The sequence below is a fragment of the Rhinatrema bivittatum genome, chromosome 4 (genome assembly GCF_901001135.1).
Source record: "Rhinatrema bivittatum chromosome 4, aRhiBiv1.1, whole genome shotgun sequence".
NCBI classification, from domain to species: domain Eukaryota; kingdom Metazoa; phylum Chordata; class Amphibia; order Gymnophiona; family Rhinatrematidae; genus Rhinatrema; species Rhinatrema bivittatum.
The window spans coordinates 207,115,556-207,143,549 of record NC_042618.1 but is presented as its reverse complement, the minus strand read 5'-3'; the positions used below and the strand labels follow the sequence as shown (position 1 = coordinate 207,143,549).

General features: G+C 45.1%; 2 protein-coding genes across 7 annotated transcripts in view; one reads left to right on the top strand and one right to left on the bottom strand.

Moving 5' to 3' along the window:
• Positions 1-17,636, bottom strand: part of EMC3 (ER membrane protein complex subunit 3) — a 45,024-nt gene extending 27,388 nt beyond the window's left edge. The window contains exons 1-4 of one of the 5 annotated variants that reach the window (XM_029599613.1): positions 17,471-17,623; positions 14,231-14,338; positions 13,942-14,135; positions 2,855-3,023 (exon numbers count right to left, since the gene is read on the bottom strand). In XM_029599613.1, coding sequence (XP_029455473.1) covers positions 2,855-3,009 — 155 coding nt within the window. In that variant the 5' untranslated portion in view covers positions 3,010-3,023; positions 13,942-14,135; positions 14,231-14,338; positions 17,471-17,623. Of the gene's footprint in view, positions 1-2,854; positions 3,024-13,941; positions 14,136-14,230; positions 14,339-17,470 lie in introns of all 5 variants that reach the window. The other 4 variants (XM_029599614.1, XM_029599615.1, XM_029599612.1 and 1 more) reach the window with 4 other exon arrangements.
• A 46-nt stretch (positions 17,637-17,682) lies between these two features.
• FANCD2 (FA complementation group D2) overlaps positions 17,683-27,994 on the top strand; it is a 536,781-nt gene continuing 526,469 nt past the window's right edge. For both annotated transcript variants that reach the window (XM_029599610.1, XM_029599609.1), the window contains exons 1-2: positions 17,683-17,966; positions 24,710-24,850. In XM_029599610.1, the coding sequence (XP_029455470.1) occupies positions 17,750-17,966; positions 24,710-24,850 (358 nt within the window). In that variant the 5' untranslated portion in view covers positions 17,683-17,749. The remainder of the gene's footprint in view (positions 17,967-24,709; positions 24,851-27,994) is intronic.

The window sequence follows — 27,994 nt, the reverse complement described above, 5'->3', positions numbered from 1 at the left end:
TCTGATTGCTGTGTTTTAGGATGTTTTGGTTTTGCTTCTTTTTTCTTCCCTAACTGCTTCAGTCTCACTGTGGCTTTCTCAGCTTCAGTCCCCACAGTGCCATACCTCTTGACCCTGACACGGCTTTGGTTTTTACAAATTTCTCTCTCTTCTCAGGGACCCACCTTCGCCTCCTTTTTTTTTTTTTCACTGATTCTCTCTTCCTTCCCTCTCGGCCAAAGATCGGACAGACCGTTCCCTTCTGCTCTTAAAGGTAAAATGCCCAAGTTTAAAATGTGCATCAGCTTTTGCTGAATACACATTTTCCAGTTTGTGAGGGTTTTTTTTTTTTTTTTTAACATTTCCTGATGCATTAGCATAACATTAGCTTGCTGAATCGGGAATTAAAAAAAAATGTATGTTTGCGTTAAGAAACTGCGCTGAAATTCAGTGCACAGTTTTAACACAGGTGATTGCATCAGTCTCTTTACAAGCTGTTGTACCAATGGGTCTCACACACCTTTTTTCTAGCCAAAAACATAAGCTTTGGCTCTGTTCAATCTTTTAATATGAAAACACTACAGCCTAAGAGCCCCAAAGGTTAAATATCCCTGAGGCAAAGGAAACCAGACAAGTGGGGTTTCTGCTGTACTGCAGAACAAGGAAAAGGAGAGATGAGGGCAAAGTATAAAAAGGAAGGGGGAGAGAGAAAAAAAAAAAAAAAAAGAGGGTAGTGTTAGATCCTCTTTGTAACAAGAACAAATTAGAGTTGGGAATAGGATCCTGGGCAGAGAAGCAAGGAAGAAGAGCACAGGCAGAATTAAATGTCAAGGTAGAAAGGAAGGAGGCAAAGCTGGTAGGGGAAGAATATCTAGGAAAGAGAAAGTTGGGCATTATGTGGTGTTTTCTGGTATATATGATAAGAGGCAGAAATTGCAGTATAGATGTCTGTGCACCCTTTGATGAGGTTAGTGCCATCAAAATATTCCTTCTGATTATCTTAGTGACATTTACCGGCATGAAAGGTTTATTAACACAACATGAACCAGACAACAGAGAGTAAATTTTATCTCCTTCCCTGCTCACCTCAGCAAAATGCAAGCATTAATTATTGCATGGCAGGGGCTGTTGGTTTTCTGCATATTATTCAGGGCAAAATCAGAGGTTGTCAATTCTTCTTGGGCTTCCTCAGAGTGCCGACATAAGATGGAGTCCAGGTTAGGCTGAGAGGCTCTAATATAGCAAGCATTGCAGAGAGCAAGGCGTTTAGTTTTCTTGGTTGGTGGTCCCATTGGCAGTAGTAACTGTGCGTCCTATCTAACGCTTAAAAATTTCTGCAGATTTTGAGCACCTAGGCGGGATGTGGCAAGGGGCATGCACAGCCAGCAAGCCCAGCTTTTCCTGTGTTTAGTAAGTTGTGCGCGTATCTACACAAATAGCATGTGCACAGAGCCGCGCTGCGCATATCGACGTTCTACGGAGGTAAATATGGCACGCACAAAGACGCGTGTGATACGGTGCTGCCGTGGCCTACCATGTGGTGTACCAACCAAGCTTAAAGCGGGGCCTAACCCACCGAGGGGGGTCGTTCAACCCGCTCGGAAGCCCGCTTCCCCTTACTCCAACAGGATCAGGAACGACATTGGAGGAAGTCTTACCAAAACCCCTCCCAAATGTCTCTGAATCAAGAGGTAAAGCCTATTTTTTTTTAACATACTAATCTGGGCTCAGTGCTTACCGGCTGAGAACAGAGATGGTCTCCAGCTGCAGGGGGAGAGGGCTTTGGCCGTCACTGCTTCGCTCTGCTTTCTGCACCTGCTGCCTTTCAGCTGCTTAAGCTGCAAAGTCCATGCTGGGAAGTGGCTACCGTACCAAGGTAGACCTCTGAGGGATCTCGGAAATCGCCTCAGGAATTCTCAACTGGGGGAGGGACCTGTAGGTATCACCGCAGGAGAGCGGGGCTCAATTGTCCTTCAATTTAGAAAGTAGAATTTCTCCTTCCAAAAAATACAACAATCCTATAAGGATTGCAAAATGCACCATCTGCTGGAGATGGAGAATACTGGAGAGCTGAGGTCGCTGCAGGGCTATATGTACTGTGACATCAGCTTTGCAACCTGACTCCGTCTCCATCTGCTAGCAGGGGAGCATAACTCATTGGTCCTGAGTTCATCTGGCTACACGCTAGGAAAATACGTGTTATGTTTTAAATTCCCAAAACAAACATTTAACAGTCTCCCAACTCATGTATGTTGTCTAATGGTGAGGGGGCAGTTTTTTTTACTTGGCCATAGGTGCCAAATTACCCAGTGACAGCTCTGCATAAAAGGGGTGAATCTCAGCAGAAAAAGTCCAGTTGTGCACAAAATGGCAATGGTAAAAGAGTGCCAGGAATAATCTGGAAGATTTCCAGCAAAGTAAGTTTTCAACCATGTCTATAACTGTTCCATTTCTCCTGTCCCCCTTTTCTACTGTCTGACACTTGCTTTTCATGAACATAATCTCCCTTCCTCACCTCTGGGTATCTGTCTATTGATTCTGGCTTTCATTCCAGACAGTCACTGGCCATTTGCCATCAACTAAGCATCTTGGTTAAATACTAAATCAAATAAAACTCCACCCAAAACTCATTAGCACAGGAATTTCAATAAAATCCAACCAAGCAAAATACAAATATTGAGAGATGCAGGTGATAAGTTCTAAAAGAAGAGAGTAGTGCAATTAAAGCTGTACTGTCTTAGATTTACCAGCTTGGCAGACATTCTCAGAAAATGGACCAATCTTCTAGGTCTCACATCACTCAGCGCTACCACCACCACTCATGTGCCAGCAGTTAATATAAGGGACAGATCACCATCAAGTCTCACAGACACACCTGTCTGACACCTGTTCTTGGCTGAGCTTTTTGTCACTCTGGAGCAAGATGGAGACGTAATGTCTGATCATGCCAACAAAAAAGGTGATGAACACAATGGGAAGCACCACCCACAACCGGATGTTGGAGTCCAGAAGCAGCTCCGGTTCCGCCATCTTTATTGTGGGCTCTGTTAAAAAAAATAAATAAATAAAAAAAAGGAGAAAGTTACAGTAAATGTATGTCCACAATTCTAAATGGGGAATGAGACTTTGAAAAGCAAGTTTGCTTACCGTAAACGGTGTTTCTGTAGATAGCAGGATGAATTAGCCATGCTGTCATGGGATCTGTCAATCAGGTCTGGGAAGCGGAGCTTGTCAAAGCAGAGATCAGAGCTTTGCTCTCTGCCGCTGTGCGTGTGTTCCCACGCAGGAAAGTAACGGAATCTCCTCAGTGTGTGATTAAGCCTTAGTGTAGTCGAAGACTTGGTGACTGCCAGGGAGGAGGGTGGGTCAGCATGGCTAATTCATCCTGCTATCTATGGAAACACCGTTTACGGTAAGCAAACTTGCTTTTTCCCGATAGCAGGGCTGAATTAGCCATGCTGTCATGGGAGTCCCAAGCTCCCGATCACATTGTTTTTGATATATGTTTTAAAAAAAAACCAAAAACTGAAAACCTGGCTCTTCCAGCAAGCCTACCCCATCTCACCCCCCATTACATAATACTCCCCTGCTTTTTATCCATCGATCTATGACTAAGAATTGCCTTTATGACTAAGAATATATGACTAAGAATTGCCTTTATGCCCGCTGATTTTGTACTTTGCTATTTATGTTCATAGCTATGTTTATAGTTTTTTGTTGTATCTATTTATTGATTTATCGACTATGCGTTGCCTAGTCAGTATTATCCTCTCTCCCTGTTTTAGTCTATTTTTCGGTTACATGTAAGGGCTCCGCCCAAAAGTTAATTTTGTATTTTTCTGTTATGTTTCTGTTATATGTAAGGGCTCTGCCCAATAGTTTCATGTTCTTTGTGAACCGATGCGATGTGCAAACGGATATCGGTATAGAAGAGACTTTAAATAAATAAATGTAAATAAATATATGTTTGTACGTGATCTTTGACAGTGTAGCAGTCACCGTGGACCAGAGGATAGAGATTGAGGGATTGCCTGCCCTATCTTCGCATCTGTGGCTGCTTGTTGATCAGGGCAGTAGTGAGATGTGAAGGTATGGAGCGATGACCATGTAGCTGCCCCGCAAATGTCTATGGGTTGTACATTTCTTAGGTGTGCCAATGAGGCTGCTACTGCTCTGACTTGGTGAGCTTTCGGCTCTGAATGTAGTTGTAGTTTATGGTAACAGAATTTGATGCACTGTGCTATCCAGTTGGAGATGGTGCGTTTAGCCACTGGTAATCCAGGCGCTTTGGGTCAAAGGAGACAAAGAGTTGAGAAACACGGGAGTCCGAGTTTGTCCTTTCTGTGTAGTATGCTAAAGCTCTTTTACAATCTAGTGTGTGCAGTAGTTTTTCCCTATCATTTGCATGAGGTTTAGGGAAAAAGGTGGGTAATTCCATGGTCTGATTGAGATGGAATTGGGAAACCACTTTGGTAAGAAGGAAGGGTGAGTTCGGAGAACTACCTTTTGGTGATGAAATTGCAAAGATGGAGAATAATGGACCAAGGCCTGCAATTCACTAACTCTCCGTGCTGATGTTACTGCAACCAAGAATACCACTTTCCTCGTGAGATATTTAATATGTGCCGAGTCCATGGGTTCAAATGGGGAAAGCATGAGCTGTTCCAGAACTATGTTGAGGTTCCATGGAACTGGAGGTTTAGATATCGGAGGATGAATGTGAGTTAGCCCCTTAATGAAACGAGACAGTAAGGGGTGATTGGATATAGGAATATTGTTAACTGGTCTATGATATGCCCCTATGGCACTGAGATGAACTCTGATGGATGATGTTGCTAGACCAGCTGTATATAGTGTATGAAGATAATCTATGAGCAATTCAGGTGGAGCAGTCCAATGGTGGTACACCTTTGGAAGTGCACCATGTAGAGTAACGTTTCCATTTATAACTATAATTTTTCCTCGTTGAGAGTTTCCTAGATTCTAACAAGATGAATTGTGCCGAAGTGGAAACTCCCTGTTCTGTTAGAAGGAGCCACTCAATTTCCACACTGTTATGTGGAGAGATGAGTGTAGCGGGTGTAGAAGCGTCCCTTAATCTTGGCAGAGAAAATCCTGTTGATTCGGTAATCAAATTGGATCCATGATGGATAGTCGGAGACGGAAACTGTACCACGGTTGCCTCGGCCAAGCCGGGGCTATGAGTATCAGTTGAGCTTTGTCTGCTATGCACTTTTGAATTGTCCTTGTTATGAGTGGTATGGGAGGAAAGGCGTATAGGAGGCCTGTCGTCCACGGGATAAGGAAAGCATCTTGGGAGATCCTGAATTGGCTTGGTCTTATCGAGCAGAATTTGGGAACTTGAGCATTGATCTCCGTTGCAAAGAGATCTATCAAAGGCGTCCTCCACTGCATGAATATGTCTTGGGCTATTTCTGTATTGAGTGCCCACTCGTGAGGATGAAAGATGCGGCTTAGCTTGTCCGCTCTTGTGTTTGCAACTCCTGGTAGATAAGTTGCCTGGAGATGTATGCAATTTCGATGAGCATGTTCGAAGATTGTCAGGGTCTCCTTGCAAAGGGACCATGAACCGGATTTCCTTGTTTGTTGATGTAAAACATTGCAATTTGGTTGTCCATGTAGATCATGACCCTGCATTCTTTCAGGTGGTCTTGGAACACTCGTAATGCATTCCGAATCGCTCCGAGTTCCAATAAATTTATTTGCAAGTTTTGTTCCGAGATTGTCCATAACCCTTGTGTTTCGTAAATCTCGAGGTGTGCACCCCAGCCCTTGCGAGACGCATTTGTGGTTAAGACTGTGTTGTGAGGAGGGGAACTGAACAATGCTCCCTTGGATAGGGTGGAGTCTAGGAGCCACCATGTTATATCTTTTCTCATTTCGGCGGTCAACAATAACTTGTGTCAATGGTTGCGAGTGCTATTTCCATTGACGTTTCAAGCCCCATTGCAGACATCTCGTGTGTAGCCTGGTGTTGGTAACCATGAAATTCGCCGCTGCTATGTGGCTGAGGACTACTAAGACTTGTCTCGCTGAAGGTCTCTGAGTATGGTTCAAGGTATGTAACAGAAGACAGAGTTGTGATATTCTGTCGCTTGGTAGGTATGCTTTGTTGCGCGTAGTGTCCAGGCATGCTCCTATGAACTGTAACTGTTGTGTTGGTTGTAGGTGTGATTTCTGAAAATTGATCACCAATCCTAATTCTTGTAAGCATTGTATCACTTGATGGAGGTGCTCAAGTAAGATGTTTGGAGTTGGGGCGATTAAGAGCCAATCGTCCAGATATGGAAAGATGGTTATAACTTGTTGTCTGAGATGAGCCACCACCACCACCACCCTGGGTGCAGCCGATAGTCCAAAGGGGAGAACTTTGTACTGGTAGTGTTGATGTCTGTAGTGAAAGCATAGGTAATGCCACGAGGATGGATGGATTGAAATGTGTGTGTAAGCATCCTTCAGGTCGATGGAGCACATCCAATCGTTGGTTTGAATCAGAGGAAGGATTGATTTCAACGATACCATTTTGAATTTCTCTTTGGTGAGAAATTTGTTCAATTCCCTTAGGTCTAGGATGGGGCGAAGCCACCCGACTTCTTGGGTATCAGGAAGTATGGGGAATAAAATCCTACTGATTGGGATCCCGGGTAAATTTGTTGAATTGGTTGTTGTTTGCGAAGCAAAGCAATTTCCTCCCCCAGTTGTGGTTGGAAGTTGTGAATCTTGAAAGTGGAAAGATGAGGTAATATGGGTTTTGTGACAAATTGGAGTTGGTAGCCGTGATGTACTCTCTCTAAAACCCATTGATAGGATGTTATTCTCTCCCAGGCTGGCAGGCAGGAATGAATCCTGCCGGGTGGTGCTTGATGTTGTGGTGGTGGCTGGGTAATTAAAAAGATGAAGTCTCTTTCACTGCAGTAGCCGGCTGTTGTGCCTGCTGTCTTTGGTTACGTGGTTTACCTCTACGTTTGTTTGAGGTATTCTGTTGTGGAGCAGGACGCTGGTACGCAGGGTAAGCCTGTGTACGAAAGGACTGGTAAGATCTGTAGGATCTCCTGGCATATGATTGCCTACGAGTAGATCCAATATAACAACGTGTGGTCGAATAGTTAGGATGTGATATTAATGATTGTACTGCTAAAGCTTCTTCCTTCAGTTTACCTACTGTGTCCTGAAATCTTTCTCCAAACAGGTTATCTCCTGTACATGGGAGGTTTGTTAGTTTTTCGTGCAAATCTTCACGTATCGAACTTGAGCGTAACCATGCCAGTCTGCGGGCTGCAATGGCTGTTGCGGATGCCCTAGACGTTGTTTCATATGCTTCATAGATTGATCTCAAAAGGTGTCGTGAACACTCTTCCATGTCATGAAGAGGCGGAGGTATATGATCCGCAGTCGAGGAATGCATACCTTTTATAGCCTGTATGCACTCATATAGGTATTGTACCATGTAGAACTGATGGTGCATAATTCGGGCATTCAACATTGAGTTATGGTATATTTTCCTGCCAAACTCATCTAAATATTTGTTGTCTTTCCCTGGTGGGTATGAGGAATGCGACTGTTTTCTTAAATCTTTGCATCGCCGACTCTACTACAATTGAAGCGAAGAGAGGGAAGTACCCAAACGAGGTGGGGTTATCGATGGAGAGGTAGAATGAGACATTTGTGAGGGTCCACGTCGTCTCTTCAACTCATGGTGTAGTACATGAGACGTGTGTTCCTGTGTCTTGTGCGCCGATTTGGATTTGTGCGTGGATCTAGACTTGTGCGTATATCTTCCTATGTCTGTGTGCGCCAAAGTTAGCGGCGCCGATGACTCTGGCGCCATGCGCACAGCCATGTCTGGCACTGTGCGCGAAGATGTGGTCGGCACCGTGCATGCAAGTGACTTCGGCGCCATGTGCACAGAAGTGTTGTGCGCAGATAGTTCTTCAGGTGCAGAAGTGTTATGCGCCGTCATAGTTTTATGCGCATAAAGCATCTTGGACGCAGAAGTCTTAGGCGCCGCGACTTTTGGCGCCAGTGTCTCTTGCGCCGGCGCTTCTGGCTCTATGGATTGTTTGAAATCCGATGGCCTTTGCCGGCTTGCCACATCCTTACCTCCAAGATTGGAGGATTGAGGATCCTACGAAGATGCCCTCTTTTTTGAGGGAGTCGGTGAAATTGCAGGGCCAGGCGACGAATGAGCCTCCGATGAGGCAAAAAGTTCCTGAAGCCTGTAAGCCCGTTGTTTCAGGGCTCTCGGAGACATCCTCGAACAAAATTCACAATCTTCACAATTGTGATCTGGCCCTAGGCATCGGTAACATCGGTCGTGTCCATCCGTGACCGACATTACCTTGCCACAATTACAGGGTTTAAAACCCGATTTTGACATTTTTATTTAATAATGCTGAGGAGAACAGCTCCGCGTGCGATCTCGCTCGCGGAAAGAACAGACTGAGGAGATTCTGTTACTTTCCTGCGCGGGAACACACGCGCAGCCACAGAGAGCAAAGCTCTCATCTCTGCTTTGACAAGCTCCGCCTCCCAGACCTGACTGACAGATCCCATGACAGCATGGCTAATTCAGCCCTGCTATCAACGGGAAAAAGATTTGTCACTAGATGTTACAAGGCAAAATATGAGGATGAGAAAGGGTGCAGAGGAGATTCCTTTATAACCTTGGATTTACCTGGAAAAGTGTGTTTTGTCTGGACTGCGAAATATGTTTGGTATGTCTGTCAAACAGCAGCATTCTGACACTTATCTGACTCTGTGCAGAACAGCTTAATCTTCTTTGGGAATTAAAAGGAGAATATTTGATAATGCAAATTTAACCCCCTTTCCACTAGCTCCTAGAACTTTGGAGGCACATTTGGGACTAATGGGGTATACAGACACCCCATGCTCCCTTGGGTTCTTTTCTGACAGGGAGGAAAGGTACAGTCTTTCAAGGCCTTTAGACTTTTGGAGAGGTACCTACAGTATTTGAATATAATCAGCTTTGAAGTTTCAAATAAGTGGAATATAATGAAATTTAAAAAAAAAGTAGTCTTATGACACCTTCCAGTAACAATAATATACTGCCATGTGTTAAAAAGCCTTTGCTAGAATATTGATGCACATGAATAAAATCAGGAGTGAGCACAATGGAGAATAGTGCAAGTCACACAACTCAGTCCAAAAGCACAAATCTTCATAAACTAGGGATTGTCCTCCTCAACTACCCACTAGCTTTGAGGTACTCTTAAGAGAATGGGTCCCTCCCAGTGCTTCCTCTTGTTGGTACCTCTGTCTGTCTGGTGTGCAGATCTCTAATCTAGTAACTGAACACTCCCCTGAACAAATGAGTCTCTGCTGACTCCTTCCAAACAGCAACTCTGAAAATATATATTTCAGCCTGGAAATCCTTACTTTGATTTTAGATGTGTTAGGAATGGGGAGACATTTTGAGGAAGGGGAAGTTTATTCCCAAGTGATGGTCTCCAACTTAACCATCCTACTCCTAGTGTTCACATTTAAAAAGGGGACATAGTAGCTCTAACTAAATTATGGGGGAAAGCAGACATTCGCTCATGGAGTGCATGATTTGGAGTGAGATATCTTCAAAGAATACTGGCATAACAAGGAAGTAAGAACCCAACATGAAGGTTGTGATAAAAGCAGTAGTCGTCAAGGTGCACTTAAAGAATAGAGAGAGAGATGATTCTAAACTACCCATTTCGACTACTAGGCGGGTTGTGAATACAATTAAAGATTATTCTTTGAATTGTCTGCATGTGAATGCCAGAAGTCTAAAACAGTATTCCCCAGTCCTCTCCTGGTGACACATCTAACCAGTTAGGCTTTTGGAATTTCCATAATGAATATGCATGAGACAGATTGCATACATCAGAGAACATGTGTGGAACAGGTAAATGGGGAACAGTTTCCTTCTTAGAGATTGAAGAGAGTTCATAACATAAAATACAATGAGCATCACCTTCCAAACTTGAGTGCAGCATTCCCCAAACAAGAAAGCACAGTTATCAATTATATTTAACCTTATTTTGCACATCCATGGGCAAAGAAGAGATACTAAATACTATTCCCAAATTTTGAAAAAAAGGGACTTTAGATTTTAGTGATTTGGTGTCTGAAGTTTTAAATTCCAACAGGAGTTAAGTTCAGCATACCAGCTTTCCACATCAATCCAGGCCCCTCATTGTATTATATCAAAGTGGCTAGACTATGCTTAGCTATAAGGCATCCTTTATGTAATTATAAACTGTAAAATTTAAACTATGAATACATTCTCTGACAAATATCCTAAAACACAAAAACCTGAGGATCTCAGGACTCTTTTTCCAGAGACATTCACTAAGATATGCAAGATCCCGCGCGAGAATCTTTGCATCTTACGACATTCTCAAAGACATTCTCTTTAGCACATTTTAAGCACATTTTAAACACTTGTCTGAATTAGTTATACCCACCTTATTGGCTCTATAAGGTGAGAATATTGTTCTATTTATTTATTTAAAATGTTTTATTCTTCCAATGCACAGATCTCAGCAGATTACAATATACATACACAATAAAACAGTAAACATGCAATTAACTAGTATCGCTACAAAGAAAAACAAAAACAAGAAAAGACAGAATATTAAACAAACTGAACTTAGTGCTGAAAAGCTGAATACATAACACTCAGGCCACATCAAAACCTTGCGCTTACTGACAGGGAAAGCTTGGGTAAAAAGATAAGACTTTACGTCGCGCTGGTAAGTCATTCCAGAATTTAAACAATTGATCCCTCAGAGGACAAATCTGAAACATACACACACACACACACGTTTCAGATTTGTCCTCTCAGTTCTGAAATAAGGCGCGCAACTGGTGATTAGGGCTGGATACTCAAATGGAGGATGTAATACAGCACAAGCCCATGAAGGATCTGAAAGACCATAGTGAGAGTTTTGAATTTTACTTGCCAGACCAACAGGGAGTCAATGTAAATTTGCAAGGCCAGGGGAAATATGATCACGTGGTGAATAACCAGATAGCAGCCTAGCTGTGAAGTTTTGGATTAAGTGCAAAGCCTGAAGATAGGAATTAGGCAAGCCTGAAAAAACAGTAATCCAGCCAAAACAAAATAAGGGATTGGGTCACAGTGTGGAAATCATGGTGACATAACATGGCCTTCAGAGAATGCAACGTACGCAGTTTGAAAGAAGATGATCAGCCCACAAAATTAACATGCGGACACAGAGACAAGGAAGAATCAACTTTTACTCCTGAATTCTCAAGTGTAGTTCATGACGTGCTACTTTCTCAGTTATTGTATACAAACAGTGAATTACATTTGTACATATTCTCATTTGTCTGTATTAAAATCTGTCTTCCATACATCAGCTGAGCTCTTTAAATCTGTGTGCATAATAGAAGTATGCAAGATTTTGCAAAGAGATCACAAACTTCTTCCAGTTCTATAATTATGGATTAACCTTTGAAATGTTCTTGAGTTATACTTAGCTGTGTTTCATTTAAATTTTGGAACAAATTAAATTCCTTATTTGGAGATAAGCAAAGAAAACCGCTTGTGAAAACCTATTTTAATTAACAGTAATCAAATGACCTTAGGTGTCCTGAATTATTTATAAAATCTTGTTCCACTCTATATCTCAATATAGAGATATAGAGTGGATATAGAGATATAGAGATAGATATAGAGATAGATCAGTCGTTAAACATTGGGTACAGATCCCCAGGTGGGAATAAAGCTTTGCCTACCAAAAATAGATAAAAGAGTTTTCCATTGTTAAGTTTATCAAACTATGGGTAACATTTAAAAAATATATTGGAGAAAGCATTTTTTCATTCAGCGTACAATTAAACTGTGGAATTTGCCACCAGAGGATGTAGTCAAGGCATCTAGTATAGCTGAGTTTAAAATGGGTTTGCACAAGTTCCTGAAGGAAAAGTCCATAAACCATGGTTACCCAGGTAGATCTGGAAAAGCCATTTCTTATCCCTGGTTATGAACAAAGATTGGATCTATTCTTTGGGAACCTACCAGGTACTTGTGACCTGGATTAGCCACTGTTAGCGACAGAAGGCTGGTCTTGACGGACTTTTGATCTGGACCCAGTAATGCATTTCTTCTGTTCTTATGACTCCAGCCAGGAACCTGAAGGCAAAATCTTCAGTGAAATGCATGGAGTATGGGACTAACTCTCATTCACTATTCTTTAACTCTTTTGGTTCTCTCAATCTCTGAATACGCCTTGAACTGAAATAAAATCACCCTCTCCTGGGAAGACCTGAGGGCTCCAAATCTGAGCCTCAACTACTTTCCCAGGAAGGAAGACTGGATGAAAACACAAGCTACACTCCTTTAACAAGACATCTCCCACTGGGGAGTGCCAGGGAACACTGTACTCGTGCTCCTTCTGATCTCATATTTTCAGTTTCCATGAAGACTCTGATGTCTTTACTAAGAGACACTTTGGTGAGTCTTTACACAAGAAACACCCCAGCACTGAAACAGAAACCACCACTTGATCCTCTTTTCCTAATTCAATAATAAAATCCAGCACACAAATATGTCCAAGTCCATCCTGAGAAAACCCATGGTATTTCTCCCTCAAATCATGGATTCCAGGGGATGACCCCCCCAAAGATATTACTACCATTATAAAATTATTTAACAAAAAGTTAAGGTGAGCTAAGCAGCTCCAAATACAGCTGAAATGCTGAATGACATGGAGATGATCGATCCTTTATTGTCACTGCCACAGGACACTCTGGCATGAATCTGATTTACCCCAAATCCTGCTCATGAAATAATAAAGTAGTTCCTTCTAGAAGCAGCATTAAATTTCCAACAGTTTTGAGAGCAGAGTCTAAGCAGCCATATCAGTTCTGGAGAAAAATGAGTTGTCTATAGATTGTGAGATCTATTACTGGACCAACATAAGAACGCGCAAAATATACTGCAGATGTTTGGTGCAATGGGAATCACCAATCAGTGTGATCATAAAAAATAAAAACAAATACGGCAAACTTTACTCTTCTTTAGAATGACAATTGATTTCGTCATAGCAGGTTGAGACTATAAAACAAAATGTCTTTTTTGAGGAAGACCAAAGTCTTCAGGCTCCTTCTTCTACATTGATTTATCATATGGCCATCTTTAGGGGTGGGCGAATAAGGGCGACCACCTCAGGCCCTGTACATGGGGGGGGGGGGGGGGGGGGCGGGGGGGTTAGTCCTAAGCATAGGAGTTTCACTGGCTGCAGAAAGAGGTGGCATCAGTTGATGTTGCCCCTTTTTGAATGCACATCACCCTCGCGTCTGCCTGCACAGAGAAAGAGGCACCATCATCGGCTCCACAGAGGTGGAGGTAGGATGGTATCTGCAGCCAAGGAAGTGGCGCTCACATTGGCCTACAAAGGATGGGGTAGTGTTATCAGCCTTCGCAGGCCTTAGGGCATAGGAAACAGCCAAACAGGTGTCCTGGCAGAGTTAGAGGAGTGTGTTTGCTGGTGTCTTTGGTGGGTGGGGCTGGGGAGGAGGGAAAGAGTGCAGGTTGGGGTCTGGTAGAGGTGGGGAATGCTGGCTGGGATCTGCTGAGGGGGGAGGTCTTACTGATTTGGAGTTTTGGGGAAATCTATTACTCTTCAATCTCAGGCTCTGCTCTGGCTGATTTGATCTGGGCCTCACAGTCTCTCCCCATCCCCAAGGTTAGCCCCAACTCTAATCATGATCATTTAACATCAGTAGTGGCTATCACAAGAGAATGGTGTTACAGATTTCCAATTTCCAGGAGTGGTGGGTGGATTTTTTTTTTTATTTTAAGCCACACTTTTCAGTCCATTCAACAGTGTAAGAGAGTTGACAATGCACTGTTCATCTATTAGCATCAAAGATCATGCTTTAATGACCATTCTCAGTGACATCTAGATAAAGAGATCACACCTAAATGTTGAGGCTGGAGACATTCCAGGCCAGGCCCTTGCAGCCCCCAGGCAGTGCTGGCTTTAGGGTGACAGATAATGATAATCACTGGCAGCCAATCAGAGGTGCAAGGTGGGGCTTCCAGTCTTGAGGAGGGACGGGCAGCAAACAGTTGTGCTTTGCCCAGTCAGGCGCAGTCATGGCTTCACAATAGTCTGAGCAGAAAAAAGGGAGACGTATGGGTTTATGAGCAAGAGGGAACTTTTCTACTTCACAAATACAATGATCATTTTAGTATTTAGGAGCTTACCCTTCTTACAGAGCTGCTGTTACACAGATCTACATCGCCAACGCGAAGGCTGGAATGTGACTCACAGGTCAGGTTCTACAACATGTATAGGCCATCTACACCATAGCTCTAGGCAGTTTACAAGCAAAATCAGAAAATTAAACAATATATCTACCTAGTCATACTTGAAAGAGATTTCTTCCAGGGTACATCACTAAAGAATAGTAATTCCCCATTATCTATTTAGTGTGGTATACCATTCTTTAATGCCATGAGTCAACAGTATGACACACTTTGATAATTTTCTAATTGAGAGGGACATTTGTTTGGAAAAGAATGAAATAAATACAAGCCTTAGTCCCATTAAATGGACAAAGCACTGTAAAATAATTTTAAAATGTGTTTAGCTAAAAAATTTGGCAGTCAGGAAGTGTGACATACCAATAAATGCTAATCCATTGATTCCCAAACCTGTCCTGGTGACCCCTCAGCCAGCAAGTTTTTAGGGTATATAGTGCCTTTCAAGATCTTCACACCCTTGTACATTTTTCACTTCCTGCCATAAAAAAAATAGTCAAAATGCAATGAAGTAGGAGTTTGTTTCACTGATCCATAGAACATAATCTACACTTTCATTGTAAAGAGATAATTATAGAATGTTCCCAAAGTAATTAAGAATAAAAAAAACAAAATTATTTAATGCAATACTTGGTGGAAGCTCTTTTGCAGCAATAACCGTCATGAGTTCTTTAGGATAAGTAACTTTGCACAGCAGGATGGTGCAGTTTTTGGCCATTCTTCTTGGCAGAAAAGCTCAAGCCCTTTCAGGTGGCTAAGGATTGCCTGTGCTCTGCAGGCTTCAATTCTTGCCACAGATTTTCATTGTCTGAGGACATTCATCTTCTTCTTGCTGAGTCACTCCATTGTTGCTTTTACTTTGTGTTGAGGATCGTCTTGCTGAAGATAAATTTCTGCCCAGTCAGGACCTGCCTGTAGTTTGCAGGTCCCTCTTTTCCATGATCTTCACAAGCTTCCTTGTTGCCACTGCTGCACAGTAACCTCATATCACACTTTATTATAGAGATGGTTTTAACAGGGTGATGCGCTGTTTGTTTTATGTTGCACATATTGCTTAGCAATGAGACCAAAACATTCAATTTTGATCCCATCAGATCACAGAATCTTCTCTCATGTGTGCAGTGTCCCCTAACTTTTCCTTTGCATTTCATATGGCTTTCCTTCAGCAGGGACTTCCTTCTTGCATTCCTCCCATACAGGACATATCTGTAGTGTTATCTGTTATTGTTGAACAGTCCTCATTTTTTCTGGGCAAATATGAACCTCTCACAATTTTTCCTAATCTCAGCCAGAGATCTCTGTAGCTCTTTTAAAGTAATCTTAGGCCTCAACAATGACCTTCTGCAGCAGTCTTTTTAACCAAAGGCTACTGACTTTGGAGGAATGCCTGATCACAATGCCTTGATGGTACAAGACTTTTCATTCTATAGTGATGGACTTGACAGTGCCCCAATGGATATTCAAGCACATTGAACTTTTCTTCACCTTTCAAATCTGTATCTTATCCCTGAGTTCTTGTTTGGCACATTTTAACCTTTGTTGCAAATTCAGTTGTACAACAGAAAGTTTGATTGTTCATCTAGGAGAATTTGAATCAGCTCAATTTGATCAGACAGGTGGGCTCTAACTTATTAAAGGCCTTGTCAAAACATTTTTTTGAACAGGAACAAATTTGGATTTACTCTAACAAAAGGTGTGAAGACTTACACAATTAAGATTCTCTTGTTTTTTTATTCCTAAATAACTGTTTTCAGTCTGGGCATTGAGTAGGTTGGTATATCAATGAAAAACTCCTAGTTTAATACATTTTGATTTAGATTTCTTTTAGATGGAATATGAAAAAATTCAAGAGGGTGTGAAGACTTTTATAAGGCACTGTATTTGCATACATTGGAGACCTCCCTCCCCCAATTTTTTTTCATATGCATTCACTACAGATAACTTTAAAGTCTGATTATGGAGTCAATAGGTCAGATTTGGGACGTACTGTGCTGATAATCATGAAGGGTCAACTTTGAGACATCATGGGCTTATTTAGCCTTCCCAAAAATAGTTTTAGGTTTTTTGTTTGTTTTTTTTTGGGGGGGGGGGGCAGGGGAAAAGATGAGGAAAGCTAAACCTTTTCATCAATTCACTTTTTCCTCATCTCATTTTACTTTCTACTTAATGTGCCCCAAGGCGGCTTCTGTCCTCATACAAATGTCTCATGGCAGCAGGACTGACTCGAGATGGAATGTAGAGCCCCAGGGTGACCCAACCAGAGCAGGACCACCTGAGATTGAAGAGCAGATCCCAGCAGGCACTCTGTCCCTTCCCCCCCCCCCCACCAAAGCTCCAGGCAGCAATCCTTTCCCCAGGCCCAGCAGGCACTCTCCCCTTCCCAGGCACCTGTTTGGCTGCGAGTATGCAGTGCTGCCTGCTGTTTCTGGCTCCTAAGGGTTAATGACACCACCCTCCTCCTCTGTGGCTGATGTTCCACCTTCTTCCACTTAGCCTAAACACTCTGTTCTTCCTCACAGAAACATGCATGGTTGGTGACATCACCTCTTCCCACAGCTGGTGAACATCACATACCTAGAAAGCCAGAGAGATAACCACTCCTAACGACGGTTTTGTATATCAGAATACTATCATTGGTGCGGTCTCTTGAATTTTCTCCCATATTCTCTCCTTACATCAGGGTTTCCCAAACCTATGCTAGTGGCCCTACAGCCAGTTGGGCTTTGAAAATATTCAGCATGCTTACTAGGGCGGAGACAGGGACCGCTATTAGGCACGGGAAGATTTCGAATATCTTCCTGAAGTAGCGTCCTAGCCCATCAGTTCTAGAAAAGTACCATAGATTGTACGTAAATGCATACATTAGAGACTCCGTTTACCTAATGCCTATTCATTGTGAGCATCCTGAAAATCCGGCTGGCTACAACGGTCACCAGGTCAGGTTTGGTAAGTCCTGCTCTATGCTGTTGCTGCTTGCTAAGATTAACGATAAGGACGCTGCACCTTCAAGGAGTACTCGAAATTATTTTTGGTTTGCCTATTAGCTCTATCTCAGCCCTAGCAGCAGAGGCCCGATGTAGGCAACAAACCCTGGTTTCCTGCTTGGCAAGGCCAGACGTTTGCTACTAGTCTAGCAAATGGCCCTCGTATATGCACGAAAGAATTAACGCGCCTATAATATACCTAAACTGGCACCGCTTTTAGCCCAGGACGCACATGTACCGGTTTCCTCCCTCCGAAAAGGGGCTCGAGCAACAAAGTATCGCTTCACTTATTCCAGACGGATAGCGAGTAGAGGAGCGGCGGGGGCGGGCGCTTACGCCCAATGCTATTTCGTGATTGGCCGCAACCGTCCTTATTTCACTTCCTGTCCAGTAACCGCGGCTGCCTAGAAGACGCGTAACTGGCTGACGACAGGCTTCCCATCCGCCAATCCCGTTCCCTTTCCTAATCTTCTGACCAATGCAAAGCAGCGGCGGGAAGCGGTGGGGGTGCGGCTTAGGTTCAGACTCCTCCGGTGATACCGTGGCGCGCCTCCCGGATCTGTGGTTGGTGTTTAGGAGCCGAGTGCGCTGTTTTTTGGGCTATCGGTTGAGCATTGCGGTGATGGGGGCTAAGAGGAAGTTGTCTCGAGGGGACGAGAAGGAGGCGGGGGAGACCATGACAGCGGACTCGGCCAGTAAGTTCTAGGCGTAGCCCCGGGCTCGTGTGGTGTTAGCCGCTGCTACTAAACATGTCTACAGTACTGCCCAGCAAACAGAAACTGGGGACAGATCCTGCAGAGGTAGGCAACTCTGTTCCTGGAGTGCCACAAGGAAGTGTGGTTTTCAGGATATCCCCAGTGAGCATGTATGAGGAGTATTTGCACGCACTGTCTGCATTACATGCAAAATATCTCATGCTTTTTTTTATTGTGGATATCCTGAAAACCAGCCCTGTTAGTGGCACTTCTTGGACCACAGTCGTTTACCCTCTGATCTAGTGAGACACTGACAAGAAAAATAGTTATTAGTATTTTTTTTTTTTTTACTGTACTTAAGTTGAGAGGTCCAACTTCAGGAAGCAGCATGGGTTTTGAATGTAAAAGCAATATGTATCTGGAGTCTAGAAGAGGAGCTACCCTCAGCAATGTTCTTATTACATTGCTTGACCACTTATAATGTGCTGGTGGGACTCTAGGGAGTGTCTTAAGAACATAAGAAATTGTCATGCTGGGTCAGACCAAGGGTCCATCAAGCCCAGCATCCTGTTTCCAACAGAGGCCAAACCAGGCCACAAGAACCTGGCAATTATCCAGACACCAAGAAGATCCCATGCTACTGATGCAATTAAGAGCAGTGGCTATTCCCATACCCTTGGACGCGCGTTTTCCCTTACCCCTTATTCAGTAAGGGGCGGAAAACGCGCGTCCAATCTCCGGCACCCTCAACATGCAAATGCACGCTGATGGCCTCATTAGGTATGCCTGCGCGATACAGAAAGTAAAATGTGCAGCCAAGCCGCACATTTAACTTTAAGAAATTAGCGCCTACCCGAAGGTAGGCACTAGTTTCTGCCGGCACCGGGAAAGTGCACAGAAAAGCAGTAAAAACTGCTTTTCTGTGCACCCTCCGACTTAATATCATGGCGATATTAAGTCAGAGGTCCCGAAGAGTAAAAAAAGAAAAAAAAAATTTAAAATGGGCCGGTGGCTGTAGGGCCAAAAACCGGACGCTCAATTTTGCCGGCGTCTGGTTTCCGAGCCCGTGGCTGTCAGCGGGCTCGAGAACCGACGCCGGCAAAATTGAGCGTCAGCTGTCAAACCCGCTGACAGCCGCCGCTCCGGGTCAAAAGGAGGCGCTAGGGACGTGCTAGTGTCCCTAGCGCCTCCTTTTGCCTGTTTCTACCGCACCACCTAATTTAAATACAGAATCGCGTGCACAGGCGAGTGGCCTGAGCGGGCATTCGTTTGCTCTCCCGCGGTCTTTACTAAATTGGCCCGTAAGTAAACTTGATTAATAGCCGTTAATGGACTTCTCCTCCAAGAACTTATCCAAACCTTTTTTGAACCCAGCTACACTGACAGCACTAACCACATCCACTGGCAACAAATTCCAGAGCTTTATTATGTGTTGAGTGAAAAAGAATTTTCTCCGATTAGTCTTAAATGTGCTACTTGCTAACTTCATGGAATGCCCCTCAGTCGTTCTATTATTTGAAAGTGTAAATAACAGAGTCACATCTGCTCGCTCAAGACCTCTCATGATCTTAAAGACCTCTATCATATCCCCCCTCAGCCGTCTCTTCTCCAAGCTGAACAGCCCTAACCTCTTCAGCCTTTCCTCATAGGGGAGCTGTTCCATCCCCTTTATCATTTTGGTTGCCCTTCTCTGTATCTTCTCCATCGCAACTATATCTTTTTTGAGATGTGGCGACCAGAATTGTACACAGTATTCAAGGTGCGGTCTCACCTTGGAGCGATATAGAGGCATTATGACATTTTCTGTTTTTTTAACCATTCCCTTCCTAATAATTCCTAACATTCTGTTTGCTTTTTTGACTGCTGCAGCACACTGAGCCGACGATTTTAAAGTATTATCCACTATGATGCCTAGATCTTTTTCCTGGGTGGTAGCTCCTAATATAGGACCTAACATCGTGTAACTACAGCAAGGGTTATTTTTCCCTATATGCAACACCTTGCACTTGTCCACATTAAATTTCATCTGCCATTTGAATGCCCAATCTTCCAGTCTTGCAAGGTCCTCCTGTATGTATCACAGACTGCTTGTGATTTAACTACTCTGAATAATTTTGTATCATCCGCAAATTTGATATTCCCTGTACGTACCAGGATCAGTCCAGATGGTGGGTTATGTCCCCCGTCCAGCAGATGGAGTCAGACAAGAACTTCTGAGGGCGCTGCTTTATATAAGACAGCATGCCAAGCGTCCCTCTTCAGTATCTTTCTGACTCCAGCAGATAGGAGCAGGGGAACAGTGGTTCCCCAGCACACTTATTTTAGTGTAGTTTCTTTAGTCTCTTCATTTCTTGGTTTTTTGGCCTTTGTCTTAATGAGGAATCAAGTAACAAAACAAAAAAAAAAGGACTAGGAGACAGTGTTCTCGCTCTTTTGTAAGGGAGTGATCCTGCTCTCCACAGAAACTTGCCAGCAGAGCTTGCTGCCTGCTTGTTTATCTTCTTCCTTCCGTTTTCTGTAGCGGGGTAAGTGAACTGTTTGGTTTCCTTTACAGGGCTCTCTGTTCTTTCTTCATCGCACCTGGCCGCGGGGGGTGCAAGTTGGAAGGCTCCATCCTCTTTCCCCCCTCCCCCCCTCGCACACGATCCGACCCGCGACGCTTATTTCCTGGGGCCGCTGCCAGCTGGGAGGTAGCATTCCCTGGCAGGGCTTTTTTTTTTTGGCGTTTGGGTCGGTGGGGTGATAGCGGCGGCCTCTTCGTTCGTCGGAGCACCTCGGCGCGGCAGGACTTGGATTTCCCGCGCTCTCCCTTCCCCATCTTCCCCCCCTCTCGGTGGCATGCCGAGAGCAGCAGCTTGTACCGCATGTGGGCGGCCCGGGTCCCGGCTATCCCAGGACGGCGTTTGTACTGCCTACCTCCCCAGTGGGGAGGGCAGCTCTGGGGGAATGCGCGCTCCGGACCGGGTTGAGGGACAGCGACAGGCCCTGATCCCGCGAAGCGCGGGAACGGCGGCCATTTTGCTGCAGCATGATTTGGATGCAGGATCTTCGGAGGATGAGCCGGAGCCACCCTTTCCAGGTTTTCCGCTGTCCTTGGTCCCTGTGCAGCCCCTGGGGGAGGAACCCCGATCAGGGGAGGATGCATCGTGAGCCCCTTCAGGACCGCCGCCATTTTCTTCAGATTTCATTTTATTGATGCATAATGCGTACTTGGCCAGGATGTCCAACCCTCCGGATCTCTCCCCCGGACTGCCCCCCCCCAAGCTGCCTAGATTGGATCCTCTTACCGGGGGAACCCCTTGGGAACCAGGGGGGCCAGAGGGAGCAGCGCCCGTTTCACAGGGCCGGCTTGGTGCGCACCCCCCCGGGGGCGTGGGGGACCAGAAGCCGGACTCGCCCTCGGACGATCCTCTTCTAGCGGCTCAGTTGGAGGGGGATGACCCCAGGGTCCTCCGCATTTTCCAACAGGAGGAGCTGGAGCACCTGATACCCCACATCCTGCAGGAAATGGATCTCGACCCTCCTTCAGATCCCCAGGAACCAGCACCCCTGGCGAAGAAGGGGGACCCCTTGCTGGCTGGGCTTCGGCCGCCGGCCAAGGCTTTTCCCACCCACCCAACTTTCCTACAGTTGTTGTCCCGGGAATGGGATGTGCCGGAGGGAAACCTTAAGGTCACTAGAGCCATGGAGAAGCTTTATCCGCTTCCTGAGGAATTCTTGGAGATGCTGCGGGTGCCGACAGTCGATTCTGCCATTTCGGCGGTCACCAAACGCACGACCATACCAGTTACAGGAGGTACGGCACTACGGGATCTTCAGGACAGGAAATTGGAGGTGTACCTCAAGCGGGTGTTCAAGGTCTCGGCATTCGGGCCGCCATCTGCAGTTCGCTAGCACAACGCGCGGGCCTCCGCTGGGTGCAACAGCTCCTTACCTCTCAGGACCTGACCCCAGAGGAGACTCATCAGGCAGACCGCTTGGAGGCCGTCATTGCATACGGGGCGGACGCCCTGGATGATCTCCTGAGGGTTCTAGCCAGGTCAAAGGTGTCGGCTGTGTCGGCTCGGCGTCTGCTTTGGCTCCGCAACTGGTCGGCGACTCCTCCTCCAAGACTTGGCTGGGAACCCTTCCCTTCAAGGGCAAATTGTTGTTCGGGGAGGATCTAGATCAGATCATTAAATTGCTTGGGGAAAACGCGGTTCACAGGCTACCGGAGGACCGCCCTCGTTCCACCAGATCGTTCAACTCCTCCAGAAATCGTTTTCGCAATCAACGCCACTTTCGGACCATGAGGCAACAGACACCACGACAGCCCTCGACCCGCTCGCATTCCTGGAATTGGCTATTTCGGGGCCGCAGGCCTGCCAAGGAAGGAATGTCCCAGGGGACCTCCTCCAAGTCTCCCCAATGATGCCAGGCCGACCCACTCTCCGACTCCCAGGATCGGGGGCCGGATCTCCCTCTTTTACGAGCAGTGGGTCCGGATTACTTTGGATCAGTAGGTCCTAGATGTTCTAAAGCATGGCTATGTGTTGGATTTTGCTCGGGTCCCAAGAGACAGATTTCTCTTCTCCCCCTGTGGTTCCCCACAGAAGCAGGACATCGTTCGCCAGACCCTAGACAGTCTCCTCGCGCTGGGGGCGATTGTTCCAGTACCTCCCTCGGAAGTGGGCCGAGGCCACTATTCCATCTACTTCCTGGTGCCCTAGAAGGACGGCACTTTTCAGCCAATTCTGGACCTCAAATCGATCAACCAGGCGCTCAAGGTCCCACGCTTCCGGATGGAGACCCTGCGCTTGGTCATAGTGGCCCTTCACCGAGGGGAGTTCCTGGCTTCCCTGGACCTCACAGAGGCATACCTTCATATCCCTATCTTCAAAGCCCACCAACGCTTTCTCCGGTTCAAGATCCTGGGACAGCACTTTCAGTTTCAGGCCCTCCCCTTTGGCCTGGCGACCGCCCCTCGAGTCTTCCCGGGGTTCTGGATTTGCTTCACCAAGGGCCCGTTTGTTTGGAAGAAGCCGATCGCTTCTGTCTTGCAGCATGGCTTTTGAGCGGCGCCTTCTAAGTGACAAGAGTTATACTCCTGTGGTGGTGGCTACTCTTCTCCTTTCAAGCAAAACTTCCACTAATCTGGCTTATGTTAGAGTCTGGAAGGTATTTGAGACCTGGTGCCTTGCTCATGACGTTTCACTCATCCGAGCTTCTATATCCGATATTTTGTGTTTCCTGCAAAAAGGGCTGTCCATGGGATTATCATGTAGCTCCTTACGTGTACAGGTAGCTGCCCTTGGTTCTTTGCATGGCAAGGTGCAGGGTGCAACCTTGGCAGCCCGTCCTGATGTGGTGCAACTAAGCATTTACGTCTGCCGCTTCGCCAGCCTTGTCCGTCTTGGAGTCTGAATTTAGTTCTTACAGCTCTGTGTGAGGTGCCGTTTGAACCTTTATGGAGGTCGACTCTGAAGGATCTTACATTGAAGGTAATTTTTCTTGTTGCTATCACTTCAGCTAGGCGGGTGTCAGAACTCCAAGCTCTTTCTTGCAGGGAACCTTTCTTGCGGATTTCCGATTCTGGTGTTTCCATCCTTACGGTTCCTTCCTTTCTCCCGAAGATGGTATCTTCTTTTCATGTCAATCAATCGGTGGAGCTTCCATTCCATTCGGATCCTCTGTCTCGTGATTTGAGGAAACTGGATGTTCGTCGAGCTCTTCTACGTTACTTGAAAGTTACCAATGATTTTTGCATGTCGGACCATCTCTTTGTACACTGGAATGGGCCCCGGCGGGGCCACATGGCTTCCAAAACTACTATTGCTCATTGGATGAAAGAAGCTATCAGCTCCGCTTACTTGATGAAGGGCCGTGTTCTCCCGATAGGCCTTCGGGCTCACTCTACTCAGTCGCAAGCAGCGTCCTGGGCAGAGTCCCTTTTCGTGTCTCCGCAAGAGATCTGTCTGGCGGCGACGTGGAAGTCTCTGCATACTTTCACGCGGCATTACAGGTTGGATGTGCAAGCTACTAATTCGGATGGATTTGGAGAAGTTGTGCTACGAGCAGACCTCTCTGGATCCCACCCCGTATAGGTATAGCTCTGGTACATCCCAGCAGTCTGGACTGATCCGGGTATGTACAGGGAAAGGAAAATTAGTTTCTTACCTGATAATTTTTGTTCCTGTAGTACCACGGATCAGTCCAGAGGCCCGCCCTGTCAGAGTGGTTCAAGTGAGGGGAGAGTCCGCTCGCCTTTTCATTCCCTTTTTCTGCAGATTTTTGAACTTTTTGACCTGCGTGGTTCTATAGGTTTCGATCTCACAAGGGTTCGGTGACCCGTTGGCTACCGTTTTCCCTTTTTTCTTGTTCAGGTGTTAGTGTATATAGTTAGTGAGCCATCTTGCTTTGTCATTACGAAAAACTGGTAGACTGTAAGTGGCACTCTCCTATACAAAGCGGAGCTTTGTTTTTAAAACATCTCTGTATCTGCTAGAGGGGGGGGCAAAACCCAGCAGTCTGGACTGATCCGTGGTACTACAGGAACGAAAATTATCAGGTAAGAAACTAATTTTCCTTTAATTTTTGTATTTGTGACATTTTATTATGTATGTTTACAGTGTAAACCTTGTTTATTACACCCCTATCTAAAAAATGGTATATACAACATTTTAAATAAAAAAAAGATTTGGATCAAGTTTTATAACTTTTTAAATTGTAATAACAGTAATAAAATAAAGCATATCATTTTCTAGAGGCAAAGAAGAGCCGCATCAGTAGCAAGAAGCCAAAATCTCATGTCCAGGATGGAGTAGTGGAGAATGACAGTGTGTTTGTGCAGCTTCTCAAGACTTCTGGAGTCACTCTCAAAGCAGGAGAAAGGCAGAATGAAATAGGTTTGTATATTGTAATATATACAGTATAATATAAGAACATAAGAAATGGTATACTGGTCAGACCAAGATCCATTGAGCCTAGCATCCTTTCTCCAACAGTGGCCAATTAGTCGAAGATCCTATAAAGTAGATCTATTCCCTATTCTCCATTGATGTGCAGGGCTGATGTAGCCATGACATGCGAGTGATATCATCCAGCACCACTGAACAGACTTCTCTCTCTTAGCTAATAGAGCTTTTGCTTTACTGAGCACATGTGGGAATTCCTGTGTGAGCACTGCCTTGTGAACCCCTCAATCTTTTTTTCGTCCAAGCACCATACACAGACGTGTAACTCCTATCTCTCTCCATTTTTCTATGCAGATTTAATAACTTTTTTCTTAAGTTGCCTTGCTACCTCAGCAGCTGCCAGACAGCACTTTTCAGTGCTACCTGTTCAAAAAAAGAAAAAAAGAACTTTTTCTTTACAATGTTCGGCAGGAAAAAAGCCACAGGGAATGATTTCAAGGATTATATATGTGGTAGCAGAATGTCCATTACCTATGACATGACCTGTGCTACTGCTGCCTGAGACCGGACCACGACCAGGCCAGCTGTTGATTGTGGATGGTTGTCCCTGTGTACTTAAAGATCGAGGGCCTTGAAAATAGAGGAACTGTAAAAATCTCTCAGAAGCTGCAATCTGTCCTCTGCCTGAAGTGCAGTCTAGTTGCCTCCCTGGGAATGGAGTTGAGCAGGAGTTCCTCAGAATTATCTACCCCCATCGGTGGAGCAGGCCAAATCCTCAGGTCAAGTAAACAGAAGTAGCATGCATTGAAGAGGCGCCATTCTACAGAACTACTGGAACAATCTGTGCTGAAGAAGCACAGAGTCTTGGCACATTAGCATGCGTAAATCCTCTAAGCATTGATTGCTGGAACATTTAGCTTTGATCCCCTTTGGCCATTGAAGCTATTCCATCATTGATGCATTGTGCTGTATTGCTTCCCATGTAGCTATATGTTGGCCTTTCAAGAATGTTAATAGAGGCAGGAGATATGCCTCTACCAATTACCAGGGCATTTGCATCAGCAAAATTAATGGAACAAGGGCTACATCTGGAGATCCCAGATCCCATTTAGTCTCTGGTACCTTTCGCATTCAGTTCAGATTTTACAGAGCCTGGAAGATGCACAGGATTCTATTTCATTTATTATTTATTTATTTATAAACTTTTATATACCGTTGTTTGGAACATGCCTTCACAACAGTTTACAAGCAATAAAAATAGAAAAATGGTAAGAAGCTGTAAAATAAAAATACTACTACAATTCAATAAAGATAATAAATTAAACATTAGAATCAAATACTTGACTAATTAAATGACTAGAGAAGTAAGAACACATATCTAAATCATAGAAACAGAATAAAAATAATTACAAAGTTGAAAAATCATATTATTAAGAATAAAGTCATCAGACAGTAAGAACTCAATAAAAGGTGGTCAAAAATAATTCTAGTGTCAGAAGAGGATGTTCCAACACCCACGCCAGGACAGAGATCACATCAGTCATCAACCAAGTACTAGAGTTGGTGAAGGATCTCTATGGTGGCTAAGGATAGCGTGGGCACCTTCCAACCTCTTCTTTCCAGGATATCTGATATACTCCCACAAGAAGGAGTTCCTGTATCCCCAGTTTGTACAGATATTCCATCAGAACCCCCGTGAGGTGGTTCTAGCCTACAGGATTTGCTTGCAGTGGAGTCCAGCCAGTCAGGATGTGCACCAGGAGTATACCCCTCTTCAGTGATCAATGATCCCTCTTCAGTCACCACCTTTATCATCTGGATGCTGGATTAGTGCTCCCTCACCTTCAGGCTCTGAAGAGGTATAGACGAGAATCCCTCTGACCCCTTCCAGACCCTCCAGAACAGAGCTTCCCAAACTGTGGGTCGGGACCCCAAATGGGGTCACAAAACCTCCAGCCGGGGTCACAAATGCCTCAAAGGGCAGTCCTCTCCAGACATCACAAGCAGCAGAAGTAGTGGAAATCAGCATGGGATCTTTGAGCTAGCATGCAGTCTCAGGTCCTGCAATGGTCCCGCACTCACTTGAGTTTCCATGTTAACAGGAAGCCATGTGTGAGGAGGGATAGGGCCACTGCAGGGCCTGTGAGCTTTTACTGGCTCACAGGTCCTGTGCTGAATTTCATTACTAATGCTGCTGCCAGTTGCAGATTAGCCATTGGGGAAGAGGGGGCAGAGTGTGCACAGGTCTGTGCAGGTTGTCACTTCTCTATCCTCTCCTATCACTGAACTTACCTAAGAGAAAAATGTTGTCCCTGTCTCAGCCTGCCCTCTCTTCCCACTAGTTGTCATTCACTTATCGCCTGAGGCACAAAGGAAAATGTTGCTGCTGATCCTAGTCAAGGGGATGTTTGGATGGGGACTGTTTGAAGGGAGGGATCAGATAAAGGAAAGGTTTGAGGGTTGGATCAGTGGGAGAGGGATTGGCTGTGGAAGGTGAGAGGGGGGATGTAAGAGAGGAGCTAGGGGTAAGAGTATCAACTGGTGGGGCTATGTGAGAAAAGAGAGAGGAAGGGATGACATGATCAATTGGGTGAGAGAGGTTCAGTGGGGAGGATGTAAAAAGCTGGAGTGGGTGAGCGAGAGGTTAGGCTGGGAAGGGGAGAGGAACTGGGGGATGTAAGAGGGGATCAGCTGGAGGGGCAGAGATTGAGAGGCCCTCTGGAGGGGGGTGGAGGTTGAGTTAGGGGATCAGTTGGAGTGCAGGAATGGTGAGGGGAGGGATTGTTGGAGGCAAGCTACACCCCCGCTAATTAGGTTTGGTTGTCCTCTGGGGTCTGTGAATTTTCAAGTGTTAAAATGGGGTCACATTGGCTAAAAGTTTGGAAAGCCCTGTTCCAGAGCATTTGTCTCCACCAGAAGACCTTTTCTACTCCAGGTTTCTGGACAAGTTGGAGAAAGCACTCGGAGTTAATGTGCATAAGGACAAAGATCCTCACACAAAGTCTTTGGTCTCCTCCAAATTCTGGACACTTTGGCACTTTGCCAGCATCTATCTCTGAGGTGGGTGTTGAAATAAGCAGTTAATACCAGCCAGCAAAGAGAAAAATCTTTATTAGTAAGATATCTTAGGAGAAC